Genomic DNA, 22,848 nt, shown 5'->3' on the forward strand with positions numbered 1-22,848 from the left:
CCTCTTTGGAAAGGCTGTGACGACATGTCCAGAGGTTTGTCTCCTCGTATTTCCAGATCCCATCAAGTTGACCATCGAGACTAACCGTCAGAGGTGCGTTGCCCTGAGGACTGCTGTGTTGGCAGTGTGGCGTCCAACAGTGCGTCCTGAAGCGAATGTCCTGGGGACATGGCTTTCCATTGTCAGGAGTAAGGGACACAAAGGATGTAATGTGAACATGTTTGTTGCTGAGTTATTGTTGCTCACTCACTCTCCCTATCTTTCTGTCTCTCTCAATGGATTAAATGAAAAACTGTGTTTCTTGCTGGCTCACAGCGAAAAGTGTATCTTCCATTAAGTATTGGTAAATTATTTTATATGAACTGCAAACACAGAATACATGACCTCTATCTGAAATTTCAGAGTTAGTGTTGAGAATACATCCTGTGTATTAGGAGAACTGTACAGCACAGGTTAAATATAAACAGGATATTCTGTGAAAATTGACAGAAACAGAAACTTTTCAACTCTTCAGTGGAAGGTACGGGTCGCCCATTGGACTGGGGCTGTGGCTAAGAGCTTACTATACTGAATACAGTTGTTCTAAGTCACGGCCCACATTTTCATAGTATTATTACTAAGACAAAAGGCAACTGAATTGAAAAGTGAAAAATGAAGACTAGTATCTTGTGATCAGATGCCATGATTGTTTTTGTAAAGAATTGTATGAAGTGTACAGAGAAATGGTCAGCCTCAGTAGCCTAAATAACCACACAGATGTGGGCAGCCTTGGTATCCTAAATAACCATTTTTTAAGTATTTGCTAAACCTTAAGTTTTTGTTGCTTTGAGCTACAATTGAGTCTATTAATAAAAAAGTTGCTTTCCTTAAATAGTGTCAAATTATGTGTGCATAAACTCTACAAGCCACAGCCATTACTATTGTGAACACATATAATATATACATTGTTATTTATTACTAAGGCTCAGATGAACTGCTGGCATAGTAATAATAGTTCTTTGGTAATATAACAGTTTTTTATGTTTCTCAAGGGCTCTGTTTTTAAGTCATATGATTCATTTATTTATAGTTTGAATATCAAGGATGTACTTAACACTTTATTTTATTTAAACAATACCCTTTACTCTTTGGTCATTTGTGTTCATGGAGACTTCATTTATCCTTGCCTTTAGGGTTCTATTTTTGAGAAAAAAACTAATGCTTAATGCTGGGTCTACATTTTTACACCATTCTGAATTTTATTTATTTTCAGTTTTACCTGGTCCACAAAACCACATAAATTATACATGTTTGTGAGGCAACATATTGTTTCTAGATATGAACATTAATGTTCAAAATCAGGCTAAAAATACCCACTCCCCCAAATATTTGTTTCTTTGTGAAAAATCTCAAAAGTTCTTTCTTCTTGGCTTTTCTTCTTAGGCCTGGGGTGTGGCTAGGGTCTTGCATACATTAAACATGCTCCATCCCCAGGCCCTATGTTTTGCTTTGAGGGAGGGGAATAGAAGGAGGGGGAGGGGTCTGCCTTCACTTTCAGCTCATCATTTCATGACAGATAACTCTGGTGTGTAAATGAGAACCATTATGGTATTTTCACTGATTTCCCAAGCTCCCTTCAGTTATATTCCGAGTCTGATAATGCAGGAAGCAAATGGACAAGGCTTTGAGGGATGCATTTGTTCCTCAGTTCCTCAGGATGGAAATGTAGTGTAAGGCCTCAAAGCTTGCACTCACTTTCTTCCTGTCTTCTGTGGTCCCCACTGTGCCTGTATGACCAATGAGCAGTTGAAGTAAGTTTGTTGTACGAATTGAAGATGGTTTGAGTTCTGCCTTTCTGGCAGAAGATGGAGAAGGGAAGCTGCAACAGAGGTGAAGCGCCCCTCTTGGGGGGTGCTTCTTTGATTTATTTAGAGTATGGTCCTGAGCCAGGGGCCATACAGACCCTGGCTGGGAGTGACAGGTTTAGAGTTGGAGATGGGTCTGGATTAGTAGCATGTGGCAGGGCAGAGGCTATTGTCCACTTGGCACAACATTGTAGAGCATTTATCTGAATTATACTTTGATGAGATGTCTGAAGTGTTATGTAGTCATTGGCACTGTGCTCAGCTGAGTAGAGTAGAGCCCTGGGAATTTGTGCCTTCTATGATAAGCACTGGGTCTCACACTGGACTTGAATGAATTACCCCACCATCACCATCATTAAATTTGTACAGCTTTGCAAAATTCAAGTTAATGTTACCAAAGCTAACCATGGATATATGTATGAAGCCTGGCCGTGTCTAGAGCCACAGGCTGGTGAACAGTGGACCCTGGGGCCACCCTTCTCTTCTATCCCTGTCCTGAAACAGCACCCAAATCCCTCTGTTTGTGTTTGCAGTGCTGAGGATTGAGCCCAGGGCCTTGCACATGCGTGGTGAACACTTGACCACTAAGCTGCTCTTCCAGTCCTACCGGCCCCAGTTCTTTGTACTTCCAGGTCCAGTCCTGCTTGGCCCACATGTTTTTGCCTCTGGGCTACACCTGCCTTTTGGAGCTTTGTGTCCCTTCAGTAGGTCCATGACCTTTTTTTAATATGCTACCTCTTTGTCACAGACTCTTTTTAGACACACTATGGCATTATCAAGGGACAGGCCATGTTCTGTCATAGGACTCTTCAATTTATCATTGCCTTCAATTTTTCATTAGCTTCATTTCTCATGTTTCTCTTAAGTCCTGGTATTAGTTCATTCTCTGTTACTGAATTGCAGTCACAGCCTGCTACTTCCTAAGGGAAACACACTGTTTTGGAGATGAAAAGTCTAAATAGTATGGTGCTGTCTCTGCACGAGCCAGTTTGGCCTCAGCCAAGGCAGCACCTGGTGCTGGAGCACCTCATGGGAAGATGGCTCGGAGATCTCCTCATGGTTGGATCAGATGCAAAAGGCAGAGATTGCTTTGCAAGACCACAAGTCAGAGAGGCTTGTTCTTTACAGTATCTCTTTCAAGAACTGACTCAGGCCCCATGAAGGCAACCTCAGTCCTTTTGAGAGCAATTCCTTGTGTCCTAAAGACACCCCCCCCAGTGACCAACATAAAACCTTGACTACCCAGACCATAGTAATCTATGGCACCATCTGGCTTTAGTCATAGTGGTCCTAATAGAGCATTTGTTTTAACAAATCCTGCGAGGGTACACCTCATCTGTCAGGAAATCATTATTTTTAGACATACTTTTCAGCCCACAAAATACTTATTAGTTACGTGATTGAGCATCTAGAATGCAGTAAGAGGCTGGGTCTATATTAGCTTGAGAGTACTTGCCCATCATGCATAAAACCCTGGCTTCAGTCTCTGCCACTAAATAAAATGGATGTGGAGGTGAATGCCCAAAGCCCTGCACTTTGGAAGGGAAGGAGGAGGATTACAGTTTCAAGACTATATTTTACTGTTGGAGGCCAGCGAGGCTATGTGAGACCTGGGCTACATGTCTATTGAATGGATGAATGAGTGCATGAACAAGCGAACGGACAAACGAATGAACAAATAAAAATGCAGCCATTTGTATTGTGGGGACATTAATTGAATGAAGTTCTTGTAAGTGTGAATTGATTAAGTTTGCAGATTTGAAGGGAAGGATCCTTACCTTAATAGTAAAAATTTCACAAATAAGTGGATTCAACGTGTTGCATGTCTGTCACTGCTTATAAGTAATGTGTGTGACCTACCGTATTCTTTATTGACTTGTGCTTTTTCATTTTTCTTTTTCGCAGACAAAATTGAAGAAGCACAAAAAGAGCTTAATGGGGCAGAAGTTTCCAAAAAAGGTAGGTAAAAATCATTGCTATGTGGGTGTCATTCTTGCTGTGATGCCCATAGACCACTTGGAGTTGGCATTTTTCCTGACAGATACGGTGCAGAAGTTTTGTGGACATCAGCATGTCTTCAGCACGCTTTCTCTCATCCCCATGCCGTACTGCTGGGAATATGAAAGGCAGACACGGCTCTGTGGAGGGCGCTGCTGGCACCTGTCATGTAGTAGCACTCACATCGTGGCTACCATGACGACATGTGTGTTCTGGTGAAATGTCAGAAATCAATGACGGATCACACAGTCTGAACACTACTCAGGTGGAGAGCCATTGAACATTTGTAATGTAGACATGCTTGACTGAAGATCATGTAGCTTTAAAAAATTATTTCAAAGGATGGTGATAACTTTATTAAATAAGAAAAATAAACCTGAAATATAGCATATAAACTCACTTTTTTTGTGAAAACAAATCAGGAAGGTGGCATCACATATGTGGATATGTGTGTGTAAACACACCTATGGGATTGAACAAAATTTGGAAGCATTTATTTATGCAAATGTGCTTGGGAAGTGTGAGATCGCTGTATTGTGTTTATGTTGCTTTGTCTTATACTGTGGCCAAAATTTCTGTTAAAAATTCAAAACAATATGCAAAAATTAGTTCACAGCAGAGAGTATCTTGTCTTCCAGGCACTAGAACCTGCAGAGATGCCGTGCCGTGGGTGAGGGTGGGAGGTGCCGTTCCCAGCGCCGTGTCCTAGAGAGCTGGTGGTGTTCTCTAACACTGGGGAGTGAGAGGCAAGATTCTCTTAGTACTCACTTTTATGATTTAGTGTTTACATTTCTCTATTATATTTTCTAATTTGAGCAGACTAGTTGACAGAATAATGTAGCTAAATCAAACCTTAGTGGAAGATATCTATTTATCTGTCTACCTACCTACCTTTTCTCTCTTTTTTTTTCTCTCTCTTTCCTTTTTTTTTTTTTTTCTTTTAAGTTTAGACTAGGCAATTCTAGAGAAAAAGAGTTTCTTAATCTCCCCGTCTGCATTCCTTGAGGCAGCTTTGGGTCTGTTGAGATGTGGCATGTTATTATCTTCCTTAAGCTTCCCCCATTCCTGCTCTGTCGTAACTCTGACATGAATCTGGCCCTTGATAATTCTTTCAGAAAAGCTAGACTAGAAAAGGTACAGGTTACCACAGCCATGCTGTCCCCTTGACAGATGCCTGACCAACCTTGGCATGTTGCCACATCGTGGGATCCAGTGGAGTTAGGAGAGGCCCCTTTCTGACATTGTTGCCGCCAGCTCTACTCACAGCCAAGAGCAGCCGGGAGTGCTGTTCTACACAGAAGAACAAATGTCACGTGTGTTCCCCGCTTTTCTGCAGACCCAAAAGTTCTCACCAAAGTGAACTGAATGTGGAGAGGAGGGAGGAAAGGCAACAAAGATTGGACGAAAGAAGCTGGGTAATGAGCCTGAGCATAATTGAGCAGCTCTAGTTGGCAGGTGGCTCTGGGGCCAGACCCAGTGTGAATAACAAGTGAGGGCAGTTTGTTCTCTCTGTCGCTGCTGTCTTTAGTTTTTCACAGAGATTCTGAGCAAGTGAAAGAAAACAGCTTCCCTTCAGCATGGAAGTAAGAATGGCAGCTCTTCTCCTTCTGCTGCCTCAGCAGTGCTGAGGTCTCGTGGCTGTTTTCTTGGCGATTTATCTGTTTTTTCATAAAGAGAATCCACTTCTTCCCTGAAAGGAAGCTATAGAAAATGGAGTTACTTGGGTTTAGATGATGGTGAGCCATCATGATGTCACTTTCTCTGCAAACTGCTTACATGAGCAAAAGCTGGTTTGGTTTGGTTTATTGTATTTTGGTTTGGTTTTTTTGTTTTGTTTTATTCTACCTTGTAAATGGCCCTGAACTGCTTTGTGTCTTTCAAAGAGCCTGAGATCCTTTCCTGATCATGGGTTCTTTCTCCCTCTGCTCCCAGCACTTTGTTTTTAGTTAGGATGAGTCACTGATTGATGCTCAGATGGAGCTCGTGTAGCTGGCTCTTTCAAAACAGAACCCAACCAAAAACTTGTTCATTGATCAAATTACAATTTTTTAATGTATTAAGGAAGAGCAAATATGTTCAATAAAGACCATGACTATGACAGTCGTAAATCAGCAGGATAAAGAAGTGACTTCATTTGGGCTGGAGAGATGCTTAGAAGGTAAGAGCACTGGTTGCTCTTCCAGAGGACTCAGGTTCAATTCCTAGCACCCATTGGCAGCTTACAAATGTCTATAATGCCAATTTCAAGGGATCTGGCACCCTCACAAAGATAGACAGGCACACAGACAGGCAGGCGAAACAACAATGCACATGAAAATAAATAATTTTTTTGGATTATTTTTTAATATAATTAAATTTTTATTTTTTTATATTAATTACAATTTATTCACTTTGTATCTCAGCTGTAGCCTTCTCCCTCATTCCCTCCCAAGCTCACCCTCCCTCCCTCTTCTTCTGCTATGCCCCCTCTCCAAGTCCACCGTTAGGGAAGGTCCTCCTCCCCTTCCGTCTGACCCTAGGCTATCAGGTCTCATCAGGACTGGCTGCATTGTGTTCCTCTGTGGCCTGGTAAGGCTGCTCCCCCCTCAAGGGGGAGGTGATCAAAGAGCCAGCCACTGAGTTCATGTCAGAGACAGTCCCTGCTCCCCTTAGTAAGGAACCCATTTGGACACTGAACTCCCATGGGCTACCTCTGTTCAGGGGTTCTAGGTTATCTCCATGAATGGTCCCTGGTTGGAGTATCAGTCTCAGGAAAGACCCTTGTGCCCAGATATTTGGGTTCAGTTGCTCTCCTTGTGGAGCTCCTGTCCTCTCCAGGCAGCATTTTTTCTACCTCCCTCTTCTTTCATATGATTCCCTGCACTCTGCCCAAAGTTTGGTTATGAGAAAAGGAAAAAACAGCTTAAAAGAAAGGAATCGTAAATGCGTTTAATATAGACCCTGACTTGGCCAGTCATAAACTAGGGGGATAAAAAAGTGGCTTAAATTATGCTAACACACTTGTTTTATTCTTTTTTATCTGCTTATGGATAAAAACTAGGCAACTTTGATTTATTTCAGTTTGAACAGTTTGGAGGTAGGTGTGTGCATGTGGCAGTCACGCCATCCCCATCATGTCCTCGTGTCTCTCCTCAGGTGCCGTCTACTTGTTCTTTTTTAATCATTTGGAGGAGAACATAATTGTTCCCGTCTCAGTGTCTCTGAGATCGACTTTGTGGGTTTCGTGAGTGATGACTTGCCGTACTTGCCTTTCTAAGCCTGGCTTACTTCACTTAGCACAGTTGTTCCCCGTCTGGTTGAGGGTATCACAAATGTGGGATTGTATTCTCTTTATTGTTGAACAGTATTCCACTATGTGGAATTTTTCTGCTCAGATTATCTCTATCCATTTACCAAAGTTGCTCAAAACTTTGGTCACTTCCTTAGCTGTTCTGAACAGTGTTGTAATAAACATGTAATAAACACAGCGCAAATATCTGTGTTATAGTCTGTGAAACATTTGTTGAAGTCTCTATTTGTGTGACTCTTAAATTTTAAAATATAATTGAGTTCATTAGATTTTTTTCTGTTCTGTTTGTATGTGTTGAAACTGACATGTACATGGGCTGTATTCTACAGTGGGATTCTCAAGTTTTGTTTTCAGAGCATTTTTACACTAGAAAGAAGGTTTTCACATAGCTGTTTAAATTTTAGTATTACGTGGAAGTAAATCATTTGGCTTTTTTTTTTTTTTTTTGAGTTAGGAGAGGCAAATGAGCCATCCTGTAGATTAGTTCCTGCTCGCACGGAGGGGACAGTTTGGGGGGATTTATGCGCCAGAATATCGTTCAGTTATCGGAAGCTTAAGGCAGGTTGCGTATCTTAGAAGTAAGAGGTAAGTAACAGTCAAGCACAGAACAGAAGATTAGGGCCTGGACTCCACTTAGACTATCTTACCCATGTCCCAAATTTTTTTTTTAAGATCTTTGTAGTATGAATGAATTTCCAGGTAGTAAAAAATTGGTGACTTGATTTTCAGGTTGTTTTCTAAACATATCAGACATTGTTAGAGAAGACAGCTAATCTACACTAAGAGTGCTTTAATGCCAGTGTTGATGTTAGTAAGGACAAGCCTTAATGGTGTTTTCCTTAGAAAGTGTGCTGAGCATAATAATAAAGATAATTGGAGCATATTTTATCAGCAAGAATAACAAAGTCTTCAAAAAAGTTAGACAGATATCATTAAATTAAAAATGTATTTTCATATACTTCCTGATAAGATAAAAATGTTGTTTTAACCATTCTATTGAAAGTATACACAGTAAAGACACTTAAAAGCTGTTTGGGTGTTGGAAATCAGAAGGATTTTAACAGTTTACGTAGTAAATACTCATGTTCATAAAAGGAAGACTAGGGTAGTATTTTAGATAAAAATCTAGACTCCAGAGTCATTCAAAGGATGGGAGTGTTTTTCAATTTTAATATTATATTGAACTTATGTCTATATATTACTGAAAAGTTGTGGTTCTGAGGTTTACAAATAATTATCAGGAAAAACATTTTAGTGAGCATGTTTAATGAGAAATACTTTAAATAACAGTTTGTAAGTCCTACTCTTTTAATGTTACCTCAGCCATGTTTCCTTATAAAGTTGTTAGTTTCTTTTATTTTGTATCAGCATTCTTCTGTCTTAAGTCTTTGAAACCTTACAAGAAAAGAACAAGTTTGAACCCTGAGGGGCTCCTGGGCTCTTACCCAACCCCTGCCCAAATGGTGATGCCTGCACTGCCTCCGAGTGGTTCCACCTGTGAGCCTGCTGCCGGGCAGCCTGCCCCAGGGAATACCAACAGATGCTCACATTGAAAAGAGAGTCTTTCCAATCTCCCGTGTGCACGGCATACAGACTTCGCACGTGTTCTGCACAGATAGTGTGTGTACTGTACAGACTTCACACTGGAAAATCAGGTTCATGATCTTTTTCCTATATTAAATACAACGCAGTGATCTTGAGTTGTAGGGTAATCACTGTTGGTTTAATTACCTGTGATAGATTGGTAAAGCTATCAAATGTCAGGCCTGTCAGTAGTTTCAGATTTAAAAATGACAAATTTTACATATCAGTACAGATGAGCAGCATAGTGCTAGGGACAAAGCATTCTTGGCACTACAGTGTAAGATAAAAGCATCTAACTATTCTGTCATTACTGTGTCAGAGTATAAAACCCTGAACTTTGTGTAAAATACAGGAGGCAAAATATTCTTAAGTGTATTTTTCTTTTTAATTGTGTGTGTGTGTGTGTGTGTGTGTGTGTGTGTGTGTGTGTGGTGTTTTGTCTCCATGTTAGTGCACAGCATGCATGTGACACCTGCAGAAAGCAGAAGAGGATGTTGTTTTCCCTGGAAGTGGGGTCACACACAGCTGTGAGCTGACATACAGGTTCAGGGAATCAAACTCAGGTCCTCCGGAACAGCCAGCTCTCATAACCACTGCACCATCTCTCCAGCCCCTCATCATCATTTTCTGAGGATGCCACTAACTATCAGCCAAGCTGGTAATTAAATTAGAGATTTAGGTAGCTAACGTGATGTTAATTTCCTGAAGTAATTCATTAAACGATGCAGTTTGTGCATTTTGCAGCATATCTCCTTCAGCTAACTGCTGTTGATTATAAATTGCATAGTAACTGTTTAGCCTGAGACAACTCACTACCGATTACATTATGGCACAGTGCTCTTATGTTTGCTTTAGCACATGTATTCTGATTGTATAGAAATGAAAACATTTGAAAATCCCATTTGTCTTAGATTCTGTTACATATGTGTTTATTACTGTGGCCTCATTTTTGACAAGAGTAATTAAGATAAGGATGTGTGTCCTGAGCTGCTCTGTGGCAGCATCCTTGAGAACCAGTGAGCAGCAGATGTTACATAGTCACTGGCTTCCTGCACCAGTGATGGGACACCCATGGTTTGCTCTTAGATAATTAACTTCAGGCCTCAGGCCTCAGTATTGTTTAAGTAAATGTTACAGATCAACTCGAAGAAATTGTGTACTGCTATTTATCTACTTACTCTTTTCTCTAGCTGTGCGAAAGTAGCCTCTGCACAAACAGATAATTAAAAACCAAGCTCAGACCTGTGGTGCCTTCCACAGGGATTTCTTACGTTTCCTTAAAAACCAAACAAAACCCAACCCAAACAAAACAGTGTACATATGTGAGGAATACAGTTCGGGGGTATTGGTGGGGGGTGGAAAATGGAGAATAGAAATGAAGGAGAGAGATGGACTGAAATCAGATAAACAACTAGAGGCACAGAAAGTAAACTTGAAAAATGTAAACAGCAAGAAGTAAAGGACTACTTCTACAAAGCCACAGTGTTCTTTCTCTTTCACTATCCAGAATTTTCCACAAGCTCTGTGGTGTGGAAGAAAGGTAACATATTGGAAAAATAACTTGGAATTTCGGCCTAACCACCAAGGCTCTGATACGGCATTATTTCGTTCAGGAAAAGATTTGGAAACAGCAGATGCCATTGGTTGGATGACCAGGAGAGTCAAACAGGGGCATGAGGATGCTGGCAAGCCAGTGTGTATTGTAGCGGCCAGACAGTCTGCTGTGATCATTCCCCCAGCCTCAGAGGATACTGCTGAGTCCCTTATTTGCTGTGATTTTCTATGTCTATATTTCTGTGATGAGCAGTAGAAGAAATTAGTACCAACAACAAAATAGAGTCCTTATAATAAGGAACTATCACAAAAGACATTTGAAACTTACGAATGGTTTATTTCTAGAATTTTCTATACAATGCTTTTAAGTGGGGGCTACACCTGAAACTAGGGAGAGGAAAGCTGTGGATAAGTGCTGTGCTCTATAGAGAGACTGCAGGAATTTAGTTCCCCCTACACCATTCCCATCCTGACTTAAGAGTGGTTGCAGCAATTTCAGCTTGTGGCGCATGGCCCTCCACTGAGCGTGCACTTGCTTAGCAGACCCTTCTTCAGGCATGACAGAGTTCCATAAGGTGACCCCTAAGTCTCCATCTCACTGTTGTACACCCCTCTCCTAGTGGGTCCCTCCCATTCTAGCCCTGACATGGGTGCCATTCTGTAATTCCTCTTGAGTTTACCCATGGTAGTCATAGTGTCAACAGGCACCTGCGTATTGGGAAGGTCTTTGGCTATTGCTGAATCAACAAAGATGGATGGCAGAGTAGAAGATGGATTCCTTTACCTAACAGGTAGGACCTGTGAACAGTGCTCTGTGGCTCTTATTTCTCACAAGTGGCTAAATAACTTTATTTCTCCTGGTACATGTAACTTAGATTGCTTATCTGAAACAAACTGGTTTTTTTTTTTTTTTTTTTAATCTTCAATTATCTCACACAGGGATGCATATAAATTGTTTTTTTGTCTCAGTAACAAAAAGCTTCACTCTTTAACTTCTAATAGACTCTGGACAGCTACAAATTGCTCTGTCCTCAAGATTTTGTTCAATCATGGAAAGTTAAACTTTTCTTGGTGTGCTTATATTTTATTTTATTTATTTTATCTTTTTTTAATGATTATTATTTGTTTACACTGTATTCACTTTGTATCCCCCCATAAGCCCCTCCCTACTCCCCTCCCGATCCCACCCTCCCTCCCCCTTCTTCATGCATGCCCCTCCCCAAGTCCACTGATAGGGGAGGTCCTCCTCTCCTTCCGTCTGATCTTAGTCTATCAGATCTCATCAGGAATGGCTGCATTGTCATCTTCTGTGGTCTGGTAAGGCTGCTCTCCCCTCAGGGGGAGGTGATCAAAGAGCAGACCAATCAGATTGTGTCAGAGGCAGTCCCTCTTCCCATTACTATGTAACCCACTTAGACACTAAACTGCCATGGACTACATCTGTGCAGAGGTTCTACATTATCTCCATGCCTGGTACTTGGTTGGAGTGTGGGTCTCTGCGAAGACCCCTGTGTTCAAATCTTCTAGTTCTGTTGCTCTCCTTGTGGGGTTTCTGTCCTCTCCATAACCTACTGTTTCCCACTACTTACATGAGATTCCATGCACTCTGTCCAACAGTTGGCCATAAAGTCACAGCGTCTGCTTTGATAGTCTGCATGGCAGAGCCTTTCAGAGGCCCTCTATGGCAGGTTCCTAGGTTGTTTCCTGCTTTCTTCTTCTTCTGATGTCCATCCTCTTTGCCTTTCAGGATGGGGATTGAGCGTTTTAGTCAGGGTCCTCTCTCTTGATTAGTTTCTTTAGATGGACAGATTTTAGGTTTATCCTATAAGTCTATATGAGTGAGTATATACCATGTGTGTCTTTCTGCTTCTGGGACAGCTCACTCAGGATGAACCTTTCCAGGTCCCACCATTTACCTGCAAATTGCATGATTTCCTTATTTTTCATTGCAGAGTAATACTCCATTGTATAGATGTACCACAATTTCTGCATCCACTCTTCAGTTGACGGGCATCTGGGCTGTTTCCAGCTTCTGGCTATTACAAATAAGGCTGATACAAACATGGTTGAGCAAATGTCCTTATTGTGTATTTGTACATGTTTTGGATATATGCCTAGGAGTGGTATGGCAGGATCTTGAGGAAGCGCTATTCCTAGTTGTCTGAGAAAGCGCCAAATTGATTTCCAGAGTGGTTGTACAAGTTTACATTCCCACCAGCAGTGGAGGACGGTTAGTAAAGGCGTTATACAGCAAGCCTATAGCCAATATCAAACTGAATGGAGAGAAGCTTAAAGCAATCCCACTGAAATCAGGGACAAGACAAAGCTGCCCACTCTCTCCATATCTCTTCAACATAGTGCTGGAAGTCCTTGCTAGAGCAATAAGACAGTTGAAGGAGATCAAGGGGATACAGATTGGAAAGGAAGAAGTCAAATTATCACTGTTTGCAGATGATATGATAGTATACGTGAGCAACCCCAAAAACTCTACCAGGGAACTCCTACAGCTGATAAATACCTTCAGCAAAGTGGCCGGATACAAAATTAACTCAAAAAAATCAGTAGCCCTCCTGTATACAAAAGACAAAAGGGCTGAGAAAGAAATTAGGGAAACAACATCCTTCACAATAGCCACAAATGACATAAAGTACCTTGGTGTAACCCTAACCAAGCAAGTCAAAGACTTGTATGAAAAAAAATTTCAAGACTCTGAAGAAAGAATTAGAAGAAGATATGAGAAGATGGAAAGATCTCCCATGCTCATGGTTTGGCAGGATTAACATAGTAAAAATGGCCATCTTACCAAAAGCAATCTACAGATTTAATGCTTATATTTTAGTATCAATATCTTTTTAGCCTGCTGGGTGTGAAACCCTGAAGTGAAGATTCCAGATTTAACACTGTAAATAGAAACAAATATGCGGAAAACTCCTAATCCATTTTCCTACTGTAGGCATAAGGCTATTAGGTAATTCAAATGCTGATTTGTGTATGTCCCCTATCTGGTTGTAGTCTTTGTTCTGAGAATCCCCTGTCTTAATGTTGTATTAACACTGTTCCCAATTGTCCCTTGATATGCCAGAAAAGCAGCTTCTAGCCAATTGCTGAGCAAAGGAGAGAAGAGGGTTGGACTTCCTGCCAGCCAGGGGAAGTTGTTGCAGAAGGCAGTAGGGGACTGAGCCACAGGACAGGCCCAGGAGACATCAGGAGAGAGAGCTGGAAAAGCCAGGCTAAAAGTACAAGTAGCTCTGGGATGTATACTGGGAGGAAACCAGATAAGCTTAGAGAATTAAGAATAAAGTAGTAACTTCTCAGTTATTATGTTGTGAAGCTTATTATTAAACACATGTAAAAGAGCCTCAGTTATTTGGTTGATATTCAGGTAAAAAGAGAAAATAAAATTAACATCCTACCATTGTAATGTAAAGTATCATATACAGCTCGTAACTCTTCTTATGACTAAGAGTCAGCTTTATGCCTATAAGCCACGGAAAGTCAGGTACAAGCAATTTTTAGCATTTGTCATCCTGGTAGACGTATCCCTTGCTATGACAGATGTCAAGCTACCAATGGTTCTGACTTAGAGGCTTCCAGAGTGTCATCTGAGAGTGGTCCTAAGCACATACTGCCTGGAAAAAGGATCATCTCTTGTCGGCCATAGTGTCAGAGAATCATGGAACTAGATGAAAGTAACATTAAAGTACAGAGATCTTCCGACTTTCTTAAAGAAATCATTAAGGTCTTTGAATCTTTCTCAGGAAAATGAAACAACCAAAAGCAACTTTGAAAGAATTATCAGGACAGGGAAATGCAACTTTTTTTTTTTTTTTTTTTTTTTGTATAGTTCATGTTTTAATCAGAGGCAGAATGGGCCTCCTATTGCTGTATTTTATGAACCTGCAAAAACACATGAGGATATTTTGGCTTAGACTTCATTTTGTTTCGGTTTAAGTTGTGTATCTCTGTGTTATATATGCTGTGTGGGGCGGGTGCTCATGGGTTCCTGAAGAGGGCATTGGATCCTCTGGCAATGCAGACATGTATAGCCCTGGCGGGCCTGGAACTTGCTGTGTAGAGCAGGCTGGCTACAGACTCACAGAGGCTCGCCCGCCTCTGCCCCGAAGGACTGGCATTAGAAGTGTGTGCCGCCACACCAGCTTCGCCTGTTGCATTTCTATTTTGCGTGACTCACTATTCAAAATTAGAACATGTGAGCAGAACAGAAGATAGAGTTATTTCATAGCACCTAGGATCGGTTGTTGATTTTCTGTTACCCCCTTAACCAACCTTGCTGTAACATAGAGAACCTATGTTGAGGCACAAAGTTGCATAACTTCCTCACAGAAAGGGTGAGCACTAGGTTTTACCTGCTTTCCTCTTTGTGATATCTTTAAAAGATAGCTGGATAGAATAGTAACCATGGCAGAGTATTGTCAGGATATGACATTTAGAGGTGTGATGAGTAACAGGAATTCAGCAACAGGGTACAGGAGAATGAAAGCACTAACACAGGTACCAGTGTGGTCCTGGCATTGCCTCTGTCCTCTTTTCTGGGCTTATCCATTTACCTGCTTTTGACACAACTGGTGTTAACCTGTGTGAGAATTCTTCATTCTTGATTTTGTTCCATACGGTTTGTATAAGTTGGCAATCTGTCCTGTTGACAGACACCATAGATAATAACCATGGAGATGGAGGAAAGGTTTCTCTTAGCTCATAGCTGTGGAAGGCTTGGTCATGGTTGATTCGCTCGGATGGCTTTAGGCCTTCGTAACATGCAACATGGTGGTAGTGTGGAGCAGAGGAGGCTGTTCCCTTAGTGCCAGCTGAGAAGCTGGATGCCCATAGGCCCCTTTGAGGGCATGTTTCCAAAGACCCAAGACATATCTGCAGAGTTGATACTGCCACACAGTGCCAAGCTGGGAACAGAGCCTAGGTGTGAGCCTTTAAATCTGTACCATAGTGCTGTCATCTTGACAGGTCCACCCATGAGTCCCTTTTTTGCTCTTGGTTTTACCTTATAAGAGTTTTCTCTCTGGAACTTTGCTTTTCATTGAAGAACAATGTTGAGTATCTCTGTTAGAGTGCACCTGCTGTGTTGAGTTTCTCTGTTAGTGTGTGTCTATTGTATTGAGTTTCTCTATTAGTTTGTGTCTGCTGTGTTGAATTTCTCTGTTAGTATCTGTTGTGTGACTTTTTCTGTCATCGTGTGAATTTCTCTATCTGTGTGTGTCTGTGTTGAGATTCTCTATCCATGTGTGCTTACTGTAATGAGTTTCGGTGTTAGAACCTACTGTGTTGAGTTTTCTAGTAATATGTGTCTATTGTGACAAATTCTTTTAAAGTGTTACCTTTTAGGCAGTGTCTCCTTCACCTTCAGTCTGGAGAAGTCTTCCTTGGTTGGGAAGGTAGAAGTCTAGCGTGGCTGTTCATTTCCTCTAGGGCATTTTGTAGTATCACATGCCCAAACTGTTGATCCTTTGAAAGCAATCGGGGTTTTCAAAATTATCATCAAAATGCTTTTCTCACTGGTAATTTTGTCTTTGATTCCTACAGTTTCCCACTGATGAGTGCAGGTGCAGAAATTCTCTCTGTTTATCTTTGTTGTATTCCATAAAGTGCTTTTAAAACTGTAAATTCACGTGTTCAGCTTCCCAGAGTTTTCTATCTTATCTCCACAAAGGATGCCCATTATTTTCCTCTACCATCTGAGGGTCCCAGAGAGATTTTGATGATTTCTTCCTTGTTTCATAATCGACTGACTTAGGGCTCTAACATCCTTTGTCTTGTGACATTCTGTAAGCGAATATCTTTTCCATTTGTGATGTGACCTTAAATCAAAGTTCAGTAGGTTCCAAGCATTGCTGTCTTATATTTTGCTTTTCCCATCCACAGTGTCTGTTTTTCCTAGTGGCTCTCTTTTAGACCTTTAGTATTCTTCTTCAATAAAATAAACACATACAAAGCCTTTACTTGTTCTGGTATATTGGCTTCCTGTCACTACATTTACAGTAATGTTTCTTTCATGCTGAATTCTTTTCTCAGGTGACTGGTTGTCGTTGATTGAGTACTGGACATTTTATTTGAAAACTGGAAGTATTTTGAAGGCTAGGTTGCAATCTTCCTTCAGAGAAGATTTTAATTTTCTTCTTCCAGGCTTCTGGGTGAATAGCCATCTAAGGCGATCTTCATGGGTTCAGGCTTGTGACTTTGGGAACCATAAAAGGTGAACTGCAGGATAAGCAAAGCTTGATTTTCATCCAGTGCATCCTCACTCTTAGACTGAGGCCCCTGGGACGCCAAGCTAGGAGAGGCCATTCAGAGCTTACATGCAGTGCGTGCCCTAGAGTCTGCTATTATTTAGACAACCAGAACTACACAGCCTTAAGGCCCCCTCGCCCTTTGAATATGCTGACCTGTCCTGGGGAAGAGGACACTAGTGTTCTAACTTGGGGGGACTTGAGTCCCTCATGGGTCTTGACCTGATAACCTCATTATCTTTCTAGTGCTTCATTACCTCCAAGCTGGTAATGCTGATGTTTGGTTTAGCTAATTCTCAGACAAGTTCTGGATTATTTAATTTTCTTTTTTGCTTATACATTGCTATACCAACCTTTCATCTGCAGGCATATTTCTCATTTTTTAAAACTTTGTATATATTTATATAATTTACATACCTAGAGACTATAGTTTTGATGTATTTAAATCACTCTTTTTTTGTTTGTTTGTTTTTTTAAATACTTAATATGTTTCCAGCATAAGATAAGCCAAGAAGTCATCTGTGGCTTTCTAGCTCTCTGGTTTTATATTGAATCTTTGGTGTCGCGCGCGGCCTTTCCCGATAAGGACGACGCAACAACCGAGGATTTCTTCAGCAGCAAGTTTATTGAACAGCTCTTTCTTGCAGATGGTGAAGGACCCAGACCCCGGGTTGTGCTCTGCTTAAATAGCCAGCAGAGAGGCGTGTTCATCTGTAATTGGTGCTCCACACAAAACCCAATTAACATGTGATCTCCCATTGGAGGATCACACAATCCTTCATTAGCATAAGGCGGCGCATGCGCAAATCGCGAAGCAATGCTGACAAGAAGCGCGAAAATGCTGGCAAGAAGAATCAGGAAGCAGGAAGCCGGCGCCATCTTGTAATGGCGGGAGCGGCTCCCGACATCTCCCCCTTTTATATATATTAAAGGCCATCTCAATCAGAAAAATAACACACCATGAGGTTACCGATCAGCCTGCTGAGCCAACAGCATCAGCGATCAAGGAGTTTACACAGTGTAAGAGACCCTCTGCACCTTGAGTCCCGTGCAATGGGAACCTGAGCCCTGGGAGGTGCAGAGGTCTGTCTTGAACAGCATCCTGGTGCAATGGGAACCTGTGCCCTTCAGGAGTGCTACAAGTCCAGACAGTGTCTCAACGATTGAGCATGTTAAGCCAGACTTGGGGAGATGCTCCCTGCTCTACAGCCAACATAGCCTGCACCATGGCCACATTTTTAAGATGTTGCTGTCTCTTAAAACGGCAGAGCAACCAAAAACAGAGAAACAGTCCAGCCAGTAGCAACACTCCAAATATTCCCACGCCAACCCACTCCTTAAAATAGGAAAAGGCAGAAGATAGACATTGGCAAATAAGGTAGTCCCAGAGAGTCATTAGTGGCAAAAAATCTTGGGAAGACTTGTGCATCATGCATCACCGGCATGGGTCGAGGAAAGGCTGACAGGATCCCCCATCGAATCTCCTCGTGCTTCACCACCAAGCTCGTCAGCAGTCCGTTCAACATCAGGATCAGGATCAGGGTCATCGTGCTTCACCACCCGGGTCAATCGCGCCGGAACCCAAATTGGATTTTCTTGGTCCTGTGGGAAAATACACACAGCTCCCCTGGATCTTATTAAAATAGGATCCGGTCCTTTAATGATTATCAATGTTGCCGGAGTAGGTGCATCGTAACACAGCCCATACATCTAGAGTGGAGCATAGCACCTGTACTTGATGGCTAGTGTAAGGAGTAATAAGAGCAGAGAGCACAGCTGCTGCCAAGCCTTGATTTGTTACCGGTATTTGTTCATATACTTCAGGTGGGTATAAGGTCTGATTAACTACCCACTGGCCTTGTCCAGTAAGCATATCATAATTCCATTGAGGCCGTTGATTGGCTATATTCTGATTAGCTTGAGCTGAGCACAGCTCGTGAAAGATGGACTTCCAGTCTAAATATTGCCCCATAGTCAGACAGGCTCTTACAGTATTGTACCAATCGTCTGGAGTCATGGCATTGTCAGCCAGTCTTTCTATCAGCGCCACTGTAAAGGAGGCACTGACGCCATATGTCTGGACTGCTTCCGCTAATGCCTTCAACTGTTTAAGATCTAAAGGAGAATGATGTCTATTATTCTGAGCGTCCTCCCAGATTGGGAACGCGGTTTTAATCCGCTTCCTCTCTTTTTCTGATATCAGGGAAAATTTTATCTCTGTAGATTTGGGTTCTTCAGTGGCTGACTTCCGCATGGAGAACCCGGAAGTGCCAGCATAGGCCACATATGGTGGCGGATCCGGGCGGTAACGCCCTTCCTCATATTTAGCTGCTTCCTCATCCAACTCTGCCTGCTCGTCAGGGTCGAGCCCTGATTCCTCATCAGTTTGTTGATTCTCAGAAGAGCTGTTTTCGCTCTCTGTAGACTCCGGCTCGCTCGATGACGAGGCGACCTTTTTCTTTTCCTTGCTACCAGTCTGTTTTGGTTTCTTAAACTTCTTAACTAGCTTTCGCGCCTTCAGCGCTTTAGCCTTATCTTCCTTGGTCCCATCCTTAGGGGATTTACCGGTCTTAATTCCCTTTTCTGCTTCGGATAGACTATCTTGGTGATCTGCCAACACCTTCTGCCCTTCTTTCACTTTGTCTTTGCATTTCTCATCTTTCAAACATGATTTAATCAGCTTGTAGATAGGAAAAGTCCCTGGCCTCAATGTTCCCTTCTCTTTCTCTTTTTTTAAGTCATGGCCTAACTTGTCCCAACAACCTGTAGTCAGGTCGCCCGATATTTGAAACCACGGAGCCACCCGATCCACTTCCTTAATAAAATTACGGAGCACATACCTCGAAATTTTTAAATCCTTCTCCTTAAGTAATACGTGCACCGCTTCTAAAAACGGCTTTACTGGATGATTTCCCATGCTTCCTTTATCTACAGGAGTGGGAAGGACGGCTCAGTTATCTATCTGAGGCTTACAATCCGTTTGTATCACAAGGTGGAGAAACACACACTTTATCTCGTTTCCCGCAATTAAGGCACAGACAGCAAAACAAAATGTAAATGGAACAGCAGGCAACAAACAATCCGCCCCACATCCAATCAATCATACCTTGCAGAAAAGTACCGCGGTTCTCACGCCACTGACTTTGAATCCTTACTCGACGAGCAGTCGGGGTCCTTCGAAGCGATCCTCCACTCCGGGGTTCGGCAGCTCCCGGGTTTCGGCACCACTTGTCGCGCGCGGCCTTTGCCGATAAGGACGACGCAACAGCCGAGGATTTCTTCAGCAGCAAGTTTATTGAACAGCTCTTTCTTGCAGATGGTGAAGGACCCAGACCCCGGGTTGTGCTCTGCTTAAATAGCCAGCAGAGAGGCGTGTTCATCTGTAATTGGTGCTCCACACAAAACCCAATTAACATGTGATCTCCCATTGGAGGATCACACAATCCTTCATTAGCATAAGGCGGCGCATGCGCAAATCGCGAAGCAATGCTGACAAGAAGCGCGAAAATGCTGGCAAGAAGAATCAGGAAGCAGGAAGCCGGCGCCATCTTGTAATGGCGGGAGCGGCTCCCGACACTTTGGGTTTGTTTGTTTGTTTATTTATTTATTTATTTTTTACACAGTTTGCTCATAACCTTCATTTATTTTATCCTCTCATATGAGATCAGAATTGTATATTGAAAATGGTACCATCGTTTTTCTAAGATTTTGAACTCTGGCTTTATAGCATATTAAAGCTTTCTGAGTTTCCATTTCGCCACTGCTCTGATTTGGGGGGTTCCTGTTTTAGTTACTGTGTCGAAGCTATGACTTTGCCTTCACAGTCCTTTGCAGAAGTCTGTTGCCTAATTGAGGTTTATTCATCTGAATAAACACTATGGTTTGTCACATTTTAGAAACTGAAGAGGTTTTTTAAATTTTTATAAAATATATAAATTTGAAAAGAACTGAGTTGGCACCTGCACAGTATTGATTCTTGGCAGAGGCAAGAATCCCACTCCCAACATTTTTAAACTTGCACATAGCCCACCCCTGATGCCCTGTACCACCTTCCATGTTCCAGGTGTGTCACACCACCGACTGTTGTATTTTCTGCATGTTTATAATACTTGATTTAAATTTACTTTTATGAGTTTCTAGGTTTCGGTTATAAATAAAGTGCTTTCCATTATATCTTCTATATCTTATTTGGTATAAGTAAGAATATTGATGTTTATAAGTTTGGTAAGGAGGCACCACTCGAGACTTTTGCTCATTTCTTTGGGACTCTGTGTAGGACTGTCCCCACAAAATATCACTTGTCCTTATTATCATTTCTGGCTTATTGCATAAGCTGGCTGCTCTCAAGAAATGATCGGAAACAGCAGTGGTTCCTCTTGTCCCAGCCTTGCAGCAAGAGGTCTCTGAGCTTTGCTTCTGAGTCTTGGGGAATAGCCTTGTGGTGGTGTGTGGCACTGTGGTGGTGTGTGTGGCATTGTGGAGTGCATGGATTGGCATGACGCAAATATTCATCACGGCTTCCCAGTTTGCAAGTTTTGTTTTGATTTTTCTCGTTTCCCTGGTGACTTCTTTTTCCTCTTTAGCTAGTAAGAATTGTATTGCTTAATTTCCATACAGCTGGGGATTTTCCAGCCATCTCCTGATATTTATTTCTAGTTGAGCTTTGTTGTGGCTAGAAGGCATGCTGTGCTTATTTAACTTTTCAGCAATCTAGTTTGGCCTTAGTAGATACAGTCTGCTTCTGTTGCTCTAGATAGCTTACCTTACTAATGTGTGCTACACAGGGCACTGAACCCAGTGCCCTGAATCTTGTGAGGACCAAACTAAGCAATTTAAAGTGCTCACTGTCCTGTTGTTATGTCAATGAGAGAGTGGTCTCCGACAAGGTGCAGGAAGCTGTTTCTAGAGCTGGGAAGGGTAATCAGTTGCTTTGCTCATTTAGCATATTGGCAGCAGTTGGTATCTTAACTGTGTTCCTCAGTTCTTCCTAGATGTATCTGTTGACTCTCAGCTAAAGGCCACTCTCAGCTTCCTGAGAACATTTTATTCATTGGATTAATGTTTCTTTTCCCATTCCGTTATCCATTCATTCCTTTCTTCTTTATTTTGGAGAACAGCAGTTTGCATTTGCTAAGCACATGCTGTTTGAGTCAGCTTTGCCTGCTGTAACAAAATGCCCGAGACTGGCAGTTTAAAGAGGGAGGTTTCTTTTGGTCATAGTTTCTGGGTGATCCAGCTTCATGACTTTGGGCAGGAGGCAAAGCAGAGAATCCTGAAGAGACTGCTCACCTCCTTACAATCTGACACAAAGGCACAGAAAGGCCAGGGAGCCCACGTCCTGAAGCCCTGCGTGCTCCACAGTGATGCCATCTGATTGTGAGTGCACTAGTTGATCAATCCCCCGAAGAAGGCTGAGCCCTCATGCTCAAAGGTGAAGTCCCACCTCAGCCCAGTTGCTTCAGGCGAGGCCTCCAACACTTGAGTCTGAGGACACTTCAGGTCTGGGTCTACCATACGCCCTCTCTCCAAGGCACACCCAGGCTCCTCTGCAGCTTTGTGACAGCAGGGGCAGGTCACATCTTACAGTCCAGTCTCTTTCCTGGCTGATGTTTAGCCAGAGATTCTGCTGTGAAATCTGAAAGGATCCCACTGTAATTCAGGATAAATTGTTCATTCCTAAGTCTGTAACCGCATCAGGCTCGCACGGCCTCTGCAGGCTCTCGTGCTCCAGGGGTTGGAGTGCCCACCTTTTGCTGGTCATTATTTTGCTTTCTACATGGCCATGTGGAAAATACAGCTTCAGAATAACATCTTTAAGGTGGAGGATGTCAAAGCAGTGGCAGCTTTGTCAATCTTATTAGAATTCCTCTCCCTGTTGTACTTCCCTTGCTCATTTATGTGCATAAGTTCAGATAAAAGGCCTAGCATTTCAGTACAGGACCACTGGCAAGGAGTCTGTTTTCATTTTTTTGATTTTGTTTTGACTTCATTTGTAGGGGAGCGTTGTAGGTATATGTACATGTTCATGTGTGTGTTACATGTATGTACTGAGGACAGAGGCTGACATTGGATTTCTTCTCTATCATTCTTGTTGTTTTTTTGAGACAGGTTTTTTTACTCACCAAACATGGAGCTCATGATTCTGCAGGACTAGCTGGTCAGCACAGGCATCCTCCTGCCTTCACTTTTTTTTTTTTTTTTTAACAAAGTGTGGCACGCTCTAATCATCATCAGAATCGGGATCGTATTTCTTTCCTTGGATAGTTTTCTTTGCCAGCTTTGTGAAGTTTGTCCCAAATTTCTTTTGGCTCTGAAACGG

General features: G+C 42.1%; 1 protein-coding gene across 2 annotated transcripts in view; it reads left to right on the forward strand.

The window, feature by feature from the left end:
- The window catches only part of Hivep1 (HIVEP zinc finger 1), a 130,162-nt gene that overhangs the window by 67,689 nt on the left and 39,625 nt on the right, over positions 1 to 22,848 (forward strand). For both annotated transcript variants that reach the window (XM_055595124.1, XM_055595125.1), the window contains exon 3: positions 3,750 to 3,803. In XM_055595124.1, coding sequence (XP_055451099.1) covers positions 3,750 to 3,803 — 54 coding nt within the window. The remainder of the gene's footprint in view (positions 1 to 3,749; positions 3,804 to 22,848) is intronic.

Source organism: Psammomys obesus, unplaced genomic scaffold (genome assembly GCF_907164565.1).
Source record: "Psammomys obesus unplaced genomic scaffold, mPsaObe1.curated_primary_1811, whole genome shotgun sequence".
Lineage (NCBI taxonomy): Eukaryota > Metazoa > Chordata > Mammalia > Rodentia > Muridae > Psammomys > Psammomys obesus.